Source organism: Lissotriton vulgaris, chromosome 7 (genome assembly GCF_964263255.1).
Source record: "Lissotriton vulgaris chromosome 7, aLisVul1.2, whole genome shotgun sequence".
Taxonomy (NCBI): Eukaryota; Metazoa; Chordata; class Amphibia; order Caudata; family Salamandridae; genus Lissotriton; species Lissotriton vulgaris.
Window position 1 is genome coordinate 1191126564 of NC_141695.1, and position 12930 is coordinate 1191139493.

At 49.4% G+C, this 12930-nt stretch overlaps 1 protein-coding gene across 1 annotated transcript in view; it reads left to right on the plus strand.

Annotated features, from left to right (window-relative positions):
* SRCAP (Snf2 related CREBBP activator protein) overlaps positions 1–12930 on the plus strand; it is a 1720489-nt gene that overhangs the window by 361895 nt on the left and 1345664 nt on the right. Inside the window, exon 8 of the mRNA XM_086931673.1 lies at positions 9056–9351. Coding sequence (XP_086787799.1) covers positions 9056–9351 — 296 coding nt within the window. The remainder of the gene's footprint in view (positions 1–9055; positions 9352–12930) is intronic.

The window sequence follows — 12930 nt, forward strand, 5'->3', positions numbered from 1 at the left end:
TGAGGGTGAGGGGGTGTGAGGGTGAGGGGGTGTGAGGGTGAGGGGGGTGAGGGTGTGTGAGGGGGGTGAGGGTGTGAGGGGTGTTAGGGTGAGGGGGTGTTAGGGTGAGGGGGTGTGAGGGTGAGGGGGTGTGAGGGTGAGGGGGTGTGAGGGTGAGGGGGTGTGAGGGTGAGGGAGTGTGAGGGTGAGGGAGTGTGAGGGTGAGGGAGTGTGAGGGTGAGGGGGTGTGAGGGTGAGGGGGTGTGAGGGTGAGAGGGGTGTGAGGGTGAGGGGGTGAGGGGTGTGCCCTGAGGAAGAAGACTGAGCTCCGGACACTGAGGAGTACCTAAGTGTAAAGCTTGATGCCTCTGCCAATATCTTTAGAAGAAATTCAACCGATCACAGAATTCGAGGACTGCTTAAAGGTGGCCGTCCATGCAGTGAGAGGCGGGCGGTGGGCCTCCCTTAGTAACAACTTATTCCAGAGGACTGGGGAAGTACAACAAATTCAGAGGTCCCTCCTTCATGAACATTTATGAGCTTGCAGAATCACCAGATGAATGCCTCCTCCATGGAATTTGACTGGTGAACCACAACGAGATGAAAATGCGAGTGGTACACCTTGCCAACAATGGTCATCAGGGTACAGTTAAGACTCAGAGCCTCATACAAATCAAAAACAGGTTTCCTCATCTATATGACAAAGTGGAACAGGATGTGCCAGGCCACCAGCCAATCAGAATCTCCAACGTTCGTCATCACTGAGGCAATACCTGAAGGCCCCTGGATCAAAACCAGTGCTGACTTTAGGAGTTTGCCTGACAGCAAACATGTGTTTGTTCTAATTGAGGATTACTCCGTATACCCATAACTGGAGGTAATGAACAAAACTGCAGCAGAGGAAACGATCCCCAAAATAAAAATAAAACAATAGTCATGTGTGGCCACTCCACAAATTCCTCACCGATGGACTTCTATTCCAGAGTCGGGTATTAGCAGACGACTTCCGTCGCAATGCATCAAACACCACATAATCACACTGAGGTGGCTGCAGGGAATTGGTCTATGCAAACCTTAGTCAAGGTGGTCTGCATCGCAAAAGCCAATTCTTAGCATGCAGAATGAACGATACACCGTTCTAAAAAGAATAATCGCCAGACACCTCACAGTCCCACCCGAAAAACTCCAAGTCAACAGTGCTTTGGGTGGAAAGAGACTCAATATCACACCACTCCTGCTGAATGCCAGATCTGGAGTACGAGAAAATTACCAAAAGGTAATGAATAAACTAATCAACAATGACGAGTGAAGGCATCCAGTCTGACAATAGGAGACTCTGTTGTTCCAAGACTGCCAGGCAGACAGCAAGTTCTGGTTGTCCTTCGAACCCAATCTGTGGGCGGTATCCTGACGATGGGGCATGATGGTGACAGTGAAAATGATTTTGCTATTGTCTGGTCACTGCGCATGAGCGTTTGAGCCAGTTCCTCTGGGCGGGACTTCCGTCTTCGGAAGTCCCGCGCACGCCCCACGGAGTTCCTGAGAGCGGGGCTCCCATGCCCGAGGGAGTGCCCCGGCTACAGAAGTCCCGAATGGAGGTAAGTGGGGCTTAGTTCTAGGGGGGAGGGGGGTGCGCATGTGTGTGTGTATGTGTGCGATGGCGGCGGGGGGAGGGGGGTATTTGTATGTGTGCGTGCGTGTGTGTAGGTGCGCTGGTGTGTGTGTGTGTGTGTGTGTGTGGGGGTCTCTGTGTGTGCGTGTAGGTGCGCTAGTGTGTGTGTAGGTGCGGCGGCGACGGAGGGGTGTGTGTGTGTGTGTGTGCCTGTGTATGCGTGTGGCTGTGTATGTGCGCATGCGTGAATGTGGGTGCGCGTGCACACAGTCAATTCCAGCACAAGAGAAGCGCGTGGCACCCTCTTGTCCCTCATCCCCCCGAGACGGGCAGCTATAAGTCTCCAGCTGGACGCATCCTTCGGATGCAGTACCAGCGAGACCTAAAAAGGGGGGAGGGAGTGCTTTGGCAAGGGGTGCCATACCATACCTCAAGTGTGAGTGGCTCCCTTGGCGCAGTGGACTCACTCAGCGGGTTCGCTGAGACTCCAGAGTATGAATATTGGATCTTTCCCCAACAAGGGGAGAAGGAGTGCTTAGTCAAAGGGCACAAAGGACAGGGGGTAGGCAGAGTAGCAGGCAAGGGGAGAGATTCAAGGGAGAGCGGATAGGGGCTGGGGAAGAGACAAGGAGAGACGAAAAGAAGTCTGCCTAAAGACCGACTGGGTAGGTGACGACCAAGGAGGGAATCCAAGGCCCATCTCCCCTATAGCTAAACCAAGTAGCTCCATCGGGCATCAGACAAAATAGTTTAGTTTCAAAACATTGAGAGAGGAGGGAGGGAGAGACATAAATAGAGTGAGGATGCGGTAGGAGACGAGATGACAGGAAGTGCAACAATGTGTTTCAACAATATACTAGAATAAACAAGTGACCAATAAATCAAACAATCAGCAATACAATTAGGGGAGGAGTGAAAGGCGAGAGAAAGTAGTGGGGGGTAAGGGAGGAGAGGGAGTGAGGATAAGGGAAGAGACAACCATATAGACGAAAGGAAGTCTGTCTAAGGTCCACAGAAAAACAGGGTGGGGACAAAGGGCAAGGGCATTTGAGGGCAGGGGATAGAAGCTGGAAAGGGTAGGAGCGGAGAGGGGGGAAGGTTGCATAAGGTGCATAAGGTTTGAACAGACAGGGGCACGTATCTCCTGCCTGGTGGCTGTATTGTCTTGTTGGAGAATGCAGGCAGTGAGACTCTGTTCATCTCCGATGGGTGAAAAAGCTGGCGTAAGCGAGTTCTTTGTTTCTAAGTTTGTGTCTTTATTGGTGGCCATTTTGGAGTCAGGCGGCCCCTTCTCAGTAGTGCGAGCTGGGGCTTTACAACAGTTGCTGGTTTCCTGATATTGACATCCCTCTAGCCCAACACGGAGGTCATCTCTCTGTCAGCAATGCGCTCGTGCTATTAGACAGTCTCTGAGCAACAAGTTTGCTGGGATTATTCCAGGAGGGCGGCCATTTTGGAGACAGGCGTCTCCAGTGCGGTGGTGCGCCATGCTGCTCCGCCACTACCGTCTCCTGCTCAGCCGAGTTTGGGTCGCTTCTCCGATTCAGCCCCCATCAGGGGTCGGTCCACCCCCGCCACGTTTCGTCGCTCCTCTGCCGGTATCCGTGGGGAGGGGTCTCCGCCCACGAAGCAGACCGTGCCTCCCCTGGTTGATCACTGTTGGCCCTGTGTAACAGTCACAGAGCATGGCCAAGCATAGTGGTGTGCATTACAATGTCCCAATTCCGCCATCTTAAGGTCAGGCGGCCTGGGCTGGTCGTGTTCGCTCAGGCAGGCTGCAGGCAGCGTTATAGCAGACCGCATATGAGAGTCCAGTTAAGAATGGGCTCAGAGAGTGGTAAACTCGCTGCAATGGAGCGCAGAGGGCAAAATCGGAACAAGTAAGGCAGCGCTTCAGTCGCCATGCCATTTTGGGGTCAGGCACCTCAAGATCGCAAACGGGACACCCCTCTCGTCGCGCAAAAGTCCGAGAATCTAAGGTAGAATCTAAGGTAATCCTTGGATTGCAATGCGCTCACCTTGCTGGCTTCATGGGGTGTATCAGGATCAGTAGGGAGGGTTGTGGACCGTCTTGAAGTGGATTGGAGTCTGTGGACATAAAATGGCGGTCGGCATCGCATCTCCCGGTCCAGCAAACAGACAGCGGGCGACCCGTTCCCTCAGGCGAAAAGTGGCGCCAAGCGGCTCATTAGCTGCACCAAGTCTTGCGGTAACCGAATCCACAGGTTTGGCATGATTTCGCGCTGTATCACTTTGTCAGTTGTTGTGTAAGCTGCTGCACCAGTTGGTTACTAGCTATGTGAAAGTCTATATTAGTTGTTGATTATTTACTCAGGGGTCTCCCAGGTTCCGGTATATACAGTTGTTACATCCTCAGCAGCACAGGGGCAGCAGCACAGAGGCAGCCGGGTGCATAGAGAGTAGGCCCAATGCTAGCCTACTTTGGGGAGAGGGGGCCTTCGGTTGGTGGCTGCTAGCAGGCTGGCCATGCGGCTGTGGGAGCTGAGCTCCTGGCCACTTACACAGGGCAAGTGGGGAAGTAGAATAGAACAGTTGCTGCACTTCCAGTGGTACTTGGGCGGCTGGGTGCAGGGTGCTTTTGGGCCGTCGGGCGCCCAATGGATTTCAATGGGAAAGCTGCAAGACGAGCAAATGCTGCAATGTCTGGGGACAGAGATTCTTCAGGTGCGACCACCACTTAGAGAGCTAAGTTGGGAAGCTGTAGGTCAGGTAGACACTCAGGAGTTGGGCACAGGGGGTCGTGGGGCGCAGGGTGCAGAGGTGTCTTTTGGCGTCGGGAAATCTTTTCCTTAGCTGGTCGCGGTTGGAGGGGTCCCTTGTTGTGAGGCTGCAGGCGTCATCAGGATCGTCAAGGAGGGTCCTTTGGGGCTAGATTTCGGGTCACATTCGCCAGTTGGGGTGGGGTCCTTGTGGTCTATGTCCACTCAGGCATGGGCCGGGCTCGGCGGGTGCAGAGTGTGCTGGATGCGCGGTTCCTGGCTGGCACCAGGGATTGTTGCTGTTTGAGCAGAACTACTGCTCATGGGAGTCCCAGTCTTTAGAAGAGCAAGGCAGGCAGGTCTTCTGGGATTTTCGAGGTTGCGGTCTGCAGGAGACGTTGGGATTTAGCAGAAGCAGTTTCAAGGATCAACAGGTCAGTAGGGCTGGGGCCAAGTCAGTTGGTGTCGTCCTCTTGTTAGCAGCTGCACGGCAGGTTTTCTGTCTTCTTATTCTTCTTGTTTCGGAATCGGGATCTGAGGAAGGAAGGTTCAGGTTGCCCCTAAATACTACATTTAGGAGCGTTACAGGTATGGGAAGGTCTGGGACCAATGGGTCCCTTCCCTGGGGTGAGTACACCCCCTATCCTGCCACTCTCCAGTGGAGGGGGGCAGGGGCCTAGCTCTGATTAGGGACGGCTCCCCATCCTCAAGATGGCAGGAGCCAAGAGTTGTGCTTCACCTCGCCTCTCCCCCCTTTCCTCACTTAATGTTTCCCGCCTGTCTTCCCACCAAAGTGGGGGTCAGAACCGGTGGGGACCAGTTGCTGGGTACAGCAAGTGGCTTGGAGAAGCTCACGAAGGCGGCATGCCTTTGAAGCTTCCCCTGCCCATCCTGGGGGAGGAGGCTTGGTACCTCGTCCCAGGATGTGCATTTTTTCCGGCCCCGAGAGCGACAGGCTCTCGACCCAGGCGTCCAGAAACATGTCTGGTGGTGGCAGCCTCGGTAGCCATGCAGTCAGGACACTGGGAGTTGGTTAGGTTTCAGGGCGCATCTCTAGGATGCCCTTTGTGGTGCATTTGGCATTAAATCCCACACTGGCATCAGTGCGGGTTTAATGTGCTGAGAGTTTTGATATCAAACTTCTCAGTATTCAGTGTAGACATTATGATGCTGTTGAGTTTGTAATGACAATCTCCCAGCACCATATACTATTAATGGCATCACTGCACTTAGTGCCCAGGAATGGCCCATGGTACTGTAGGGTCACAGGGCTCATGCACCTGTGCCCACACCACTTGCATAATGCACCCAGCTAGAGGGGTGGCTGATGTATGCCAGGGCAATGTGTTTGTGGGCATGGCACACAGCAATGTGTGCCATGTCGACTCTCTTTTTAAATAAGCACCAAGGCACTCAGCCTGCAAAAGCAGTGTGTGAGTGTCAGGGTACAGGGCCCTTAAGGGTGGCACAATTAGTGCTGCAGCCCTTAGGGGTCTTATCTGGTCACAGTGCCCTGGGTACCTTAGGTACCACTTACCAGGGACTGACATGTGGCCAGAGATGCCATTTGGGTTTAGATTTTAACATAGTTTTAGGGAAGGAACACAGGCCCTGGGCACCTGAATGGCAGGAGCCCAGGGCACACTCAGTCAAAGTACATCAGCAATTCAGCAAAAAGTGGGGGCATACCATGCAAGAAAGATGGCACTTTCTCACACATTGTCGGTGCTCTTTGTGTGCTACATTGGATCCCACTTTGCCCTGAGCCTAAGTCCCGAAGCTTTGCTCCACAATCTTGTGGCCTGCTCGTGAGCAGCCATCAACCGGAGGCCCCCTACCCCTCTTTGGATAACATTGGACCTCAGCACTCTTCTCCAGTCTGCCCTAGTACTGCTGAGGGTGCGTTGAGAGTGCATCCTTGCCCCTGTGGGAACCCTGGTTCTAAGCCCATAAAATCAACTTCCAAAACGAAGTACTTACTGTTAATTCGATAACATTGTTTGCTCCGATAGGATTGCATTGAGTGCTGTCTTGGGAAAATTGTTCTTAAGTATGGAGTTGGTTTGTATGAAACCTTAAAGTGCATATGTACAAAAACTGATTTACTTACCCTTTATCTAGAAAATGTCCCAGTGTGATATCTAGGCATAGCACACAGAGTAGAAAAAGTAACTCGAAAAGTAATTCAAACTGTTTTATAAACAAATAACTTACCTGTAGCGAATTCAATTACATTCAAACTTTATTTAACTGCATAATTATTGCAAAGTACTATTACACATACCTGTACAAGGCTTGGCTTGTTTCTGGAAATAAAATACACTAAATAAGAATTTTATACAAAACTAATTGGTCTGAGTTCAGTCTGAGTGTGACATCATTTTTTGCCTGTGTGTACAATAAATGCTCAACACTACCCTCAGATAATGCCTTACTGCTTGCCCACAATACCACATATGGAGAGTAAGGTATTATCTAGTTTTACCTATTGTTGGGGTTTCATTGGACTATGTGCACACTAAACCCTTACTTTGGTATAGTATATACAGAGCCAGCTTCCTACAGCACTTTATTGTTTAGGTGAAGAAGATCCACCAATGGTTGCAGAGATATAGATCTCTATAGAGTACCTTTAACTGACTGTGTTAACTCTTACCTAAGTGTTGTTTGAAAATGTTTCTAAGTGTCAAATTCATTGACTTTGCCAAGGCTTGCTCGGGGTTGAGTGACATTGCTTAGATTTATTATTGGTTGTAAAACCTATATATCTGGAACTCTTGGTGGATATTTTTTGTTCTTGTGTCTAAATTCTTATTCAAATGCAGTCTGGAGAAGCAGTCCTTAAGCAGTTCCAGGCACTTTATCCGCATTACATTCCTATTGAGTGGTCCTGATGCAATCAATAAAAGTTGCTGATGTTGCTCTTAAGGATGCTATGGATGCGACCCGTCAATGGGGGTTTTCCTGCAGGGATTACTCGGTCCACAAAGATAGTGAGGGGTCCTAGTTGTAGTGTCTTCGTCCCACGAAGTCCTCTCCAGTCTGGCTGAAGTCCAGTTAGCTCTGGACTACCAGTCGGACATTGCCACGGTCAAAAGCCAATCTTTTTTGGGATGTTAATGCTCCTTTTGAGGTTCCCAGCACATCTCTGACAGCACTCCCGGGCTCAACGAACTGTGGTGCAACTCTGTGCGTTGGCTCTCGGTTCAAGGTGCTGCACAGCAGCAGTGGTTGCGAATTGAAATTTTGGGCTAATAATTTTCCCTAGCAGGCTTCTTCAGATTTCTGTTGGTGTGCTGCAAACAGGAGGCCAGTCAGCTGTCCCTCTGAGTTCTTTTGGCTTGACTGGGCTTTGGAGACGGATTCTCCTTGAGCATTCCATGGCAGGAACAGCCCTTCTCTTCACTAGCACCCAGGCGCGCAGGCGCAATCCTAGTCTGTGCAGCTTCTCTTTGCTGGTCCCTCTGTGCAGCAGGGCAGTGCATCTTTGGTCCTTCCTCTAAACATGTCTGGGTTCCTCTTTTATGCTCAGAAAGTGCCCTCAAGGCAGGATGCGGTTGTTGGCCAGTAGGCTACCAGGTTCCCTCTCTCTGACCCAAGACTGCCAAGCCGCAAAACCCAATTGTAAAATTGTAGCTTAATACTGCAGCAAGACCAGAACAAATACTGGTGATCAGCTAAGATGTGCTAGTTTTTTTTGCACACTCTGGAATTATATTTTGCATTTTTAACTTTACAAAGGGAGCCTTGCATATAGAATTTGGAATCTTCTTGAAAAAACTCTCCTAAGCTTCCTTTTCTTTCAATGCCCTGGCCTGATCACATTGTTCAGAAAGCTTCAGCTACCCTGTAAAACTAAATAGATTATTTTTATGATTTTGTTGCATCGTTTTCCCTGTGTGCTGGTAGAAACACCCTTACTCTGATATTTAGTGTTCTCCTGATTTTTTTTTTTATAGAATGTTTACTGTGCCACTTAAATGCTTAAAGTTTTATTTTTTCCTCACTTATTAATTTTTAGTGCCTTGTAATTGTCCCCCAGTGGCTGCAATTTTGGCTTTTCCACCTGCCTGGGTTTCTTCTGCTAGCCCGAGCTGAACCTCAGCTGCTGTTGTCTTTGACCATAGTCCTGTTTTTTCAGTTTTTTCATGATCTTTCACCTGCCCCTTTGCAAAAGTATCTGCTGTCCTCTTCATATGATCCTGCCTCTCACCTCTCATTAACTGAAAAATATATCCTGAACTATTGCTACTCCAATCTGGGCTGCCAGTCCTCACTTAAGACCAGATGACCTAATCCTGTCCAGGTGCTAATTATGATCTCATCTTGACAACACTGTCGGACATCCTCTGTTCGCATATGCAGCACTTAAACCACGCATGTTGGGAGCATTAGAATGGTATATAGTAGTCTGGGAGTTTGAACTTTCTCATTGGGCATTCATGTTTGAAGTGACTTTTGCATCATGAGCCTTAAAAGATTACCATCACTTAATTGTCTATGACAAAATACTTCTGGGCCTTTCTTCTTGTGCAGGCAAGTTAACGAATGTTACAGGGAAGAGAGCGGATTCTTGTAAAACCACATTTGCTTTTAAACTGATTTTCCTGAGTTTTCTCAGTCCTTAATGCATAGTGATCATTTTGTTGGGGGTATGTTGGAGATGTTCTAGCGTATCCATGGCCTAAGTGACATGCACATGTCATCGATTCGTCACTTTAAAATGTGTGATCTTCTCTTTTAGATGGGGATTTTCAGCCTCAGGAAGAAGAGGATGATGAGGAGACTATTGAGGTTGAAGAGCAGCAAGAAGGTAATGATTTGGAGACACAGCAGCGAGAAATCGAGCAACTGAAGCTGGAGAGTGAACTTCCTTTGGAGGAGTTGTTGCAATCCCTCCCGCAGCAAATTTTGGCCAGCTCTTGCAGCGATGATGAGGAAGTGGAGGATGAAGATGATGAACAGGACGAGGATGAGGAAGAGGAGGAGGAGGAAGAAGAGTCAGAGGAGGGAGAACTAGAACAGTCTCAAACTGTCGAGGTCAGTCTTCGTATCTGAAGTTTCTGCAAATTAGGTGATGTGCTTATAGAGTGGATTTGGAGGTTTATGCTTATGCTTTTCACTGCTGCAGAGCTCATAGAATATTGTGTGTAATAAATGCAAACACACTATCTGATTCATTTAATGACTTGCTACTGGAAAGTTGTAACATATTTGTCTAAAGTTATGCCAGTGATTAGATGCTGCTAAAAGCTAAGCTTGGAAGTTGTCTAGTTGCTGGTAAGGAAACTGCTTGATTTGCTTATTCATTTTATTGGTTTGACAAGATATTGGTTACATTTTGTGGTTTTGTATTGCCCCTTTAATTACTTTAGCAATGTTTTTTAGCTTTTTTTTCTCCGATGTGCTGCTGGATGTAGGATTTGTTTGTGGAAATGGATTGTTGTATTCTGGCAGTAACTGTGTTTGATTACTAGGGCAGATTGTGTAGGAATCGCGATCATGTCGATGTGAAGCTCACAATCCCCAGGGAGTGACCTCTAGTTAACATTGTGTTCAAGGCATGTGTGCTGCTGAAATCATCTGTGCATAGATCGTCGCCTAGTGTTGGGTCCGGATGGTTGCACATTGTTGTCCTGGAAGAGTCTTCGAAGTATCACAAGATAGGTGGCTCCTCCCCTGGACTACAGTGTGCATGGGCATCCTCTCCATCCTCAGATTGTTTTTTTCCGCATTGGGTTCGGATGTACTTTCTTAACTCAAGTTTGGAATCAATATAAAACACTTTTTCACAAGGCCAAAAGGCCTTGGGGCGTCGGTATTGTCTTTTCGTTCGGTGGCACGTACTTGTTCCGGTTCTTCGAGCTGGACGTCTAAGGCCGCGTGCCTTTTTTCGACACCAAAGGCCCCGTCAGCGATCGACAATGGAACGATGCCCCGTTTGCAACTCTAAATACCCTGTTGGCAACTCTAAATACCCTCACATCGATGTGCACCCGGTGTGCAATAAATGCCTATCCCCGGACCTCGACGAGGCCAGCTGCATGGCCTGTTCTCGGTTCCGGTCTAAGAAAACACTTCGGCTTCGACGTGCCGCGAGACAGTCGGCGCAGAAAACTGCGCCCGACCCGGAGAACATCTTCGAGGCTGAAGACGACGAGGGCGTCTATGAGGAGGATCCTGAACAACAGTCACATCCTGTGTCGGAGCAGAACGCTAACTACGATGAGGACGAAGAAAAAGACTACGTCCATGATGAAGACGTTGTCGAGGTAGGAGACGACGCACAAGCCATCGGAGCCGTCGATGACGACTCGAGCGATGAGCAAGGCCGAACCGCAGTTGCTCGTGTACTCCATAACACTGTGCAGGGTCTATGGACGCAACAGCAGAGGAAGATGCACATCAATGTTCTGGAACTGATGGCGATCTTCATGGCACTGAAAGCCTTTAAAGTACATCTGTGCAACAAGGTCGTGTTGATCCGGACGGACAACATGACGGCCATGTACTACATTCAGAAGCAGGGAGGAACACACTCTCCGTAGCTGTCTCATCTGGCTCAGAGCATGTGGAAGTGGGCCATTCAGAGGAACATCTTCCTCATGGCAGAACACCTCCCGGGCAAGGACAATCAGATGGCGGACCTGCTCAGCAGGCACAGCCACCAAATGCACGAGTGGGAGATACATCCATCAGTACTCCAACCGTACTTCCGAAGGTGGGGTCATCCAGAGATAGACCTGTTCGCCACAAGGGAGAACGCAAAATGCCAAAGCTTCGCCGCCAGGTTCCCACACCCACAGTCGCAGGGCAATGCGATATGGATGAACTGGTCAGGCAAATTTGCGTACGCTTTTCCCCCAGCACCTCTGATACCACTGGGGGCACGCAAGCTCAGGCAGCACTCGATGACTCTCATCCTGGTTGCTTCAACGTGGGCTCGCCAACCATGGTACACCACGTTTCTAGAGCTGTCCGTGGTACCGCATCAGAGGCTACGTCTCACACCCAGCCTTCTGACGCAGAGCCATGGCGACATTCAGCATCCAGATCCGCAACAGCTCAACCTGGTGATCTGGCTCCTGAGGTCTTAGAGTTTGGCTACCTACACTTGCCTTCTGACTGTATGGACATCATTTGGGAGGCAAGGAAGCCCACCACCAGAGCATGCTATGCGGCAAAATGGAAGCGGTTTGTCATTTATTGTGCAGACCACAACATCAACCCGCTAGATGCGTCTATTCAGAATATCATCTGTTACCTTTTCCATCTGTACAAATGTAATCTGGCCTATGCTTCCATTCGCATACATCTATCTGCGATGGCCGCTTATCTCCAGAATAGGCAGCACCTCTCCCTCTTAAGGGTGCCTGCCATTAAGGCTTTTCTGGAAGGGCTCAAACGAGTCATTCCTCCGCGGACTCCACCAGCTCCGGAGTGGAACCTCAATGTGGTCCTCACCCGGCTGATGGGTCCTCCCTTTGAACCACTGCATTCCTGCGAGATTCAGGTCTTGACGTGGAAAGTGGCTTTCCTCATAGCGATTACATCGCTACGTAGAGTTGGTGAACTACAAGCCCTAACTATCCAAGAGCCATTTATTCAAATTCATTCTAACAGGGTGGTGCTTCGCACTAACCCTAAATTTCTTCCCAAGGTTGTGTCTCAATTCCATATCAACCAAACTATTGAATTGCCTGTTTTCTTCCAAAATCCTGAGTCATTGGCGGAGAGAATGCTCCACACCCTTGACGTCAAAAGGGCCCTGATGTATTACATAGATAGGACCAAGGATTTTCGGAAGACTAAGCAACTCTTTGTCGCCTTTGCACCACACCACAAAGGTAACCCTATTTCCAAGGCTAGTATTGCTAGGTGGATCGTTAAATGTATCCAGATCTGCTATCTGAAAGCAAAACGTACTCTCACCATTCCACCAAGGGCCCACTCCACCAGGAAGTTGGGGGCCTCTATGGCATTCCTTGGAAACATTCCTTTGGAAGACATATGTAGAGCAGCCACATGGTCTACCACACACACATTTACAAAGCATTATTGTGTTGATGTGTACTCCAAACAGCAGGCAGCTGTAGGGCAGGCTGTTCTCAAAACACTTGTCCAAACTGCTGCAGCTGGCACGGGCGGCCGCCGTTAATGGAGGGACTGCTATGTATTCTATGCACAGATATGAATTCAGCAGCCCACATGCCTCGAACCGAATATGCTACTTACCAGTATGCATCTGTTCTTGGCATGTAGGGCTGCTGACATTCATATCGCCCGCCCTCTTCCCCGGCGCCTGTAGCAGCTGCAGAATTCACATATACTTCTAGCATGGTCATCATTCACTGAGTTTCACTCCATCTTGGCCGCAATGGCTAAAAACAATCTGAGGATGGAGTCGATGCCCATGCGCACTGTAGTCCAGGGGAGGAGCCACCTATTTCGTGATACTTCGAAGACTCTTCCAGGACAACAATGTGCAATCATCCGGACCCAACACTAGGCGGCGATCTATGCACAGATATGTCAGCAGCCCTACATGACAAGAACAGATGCATACTGGTAAGTAGCATATTCGTTATTTTATGCACAGATATGAATTCAGCAGCCCAC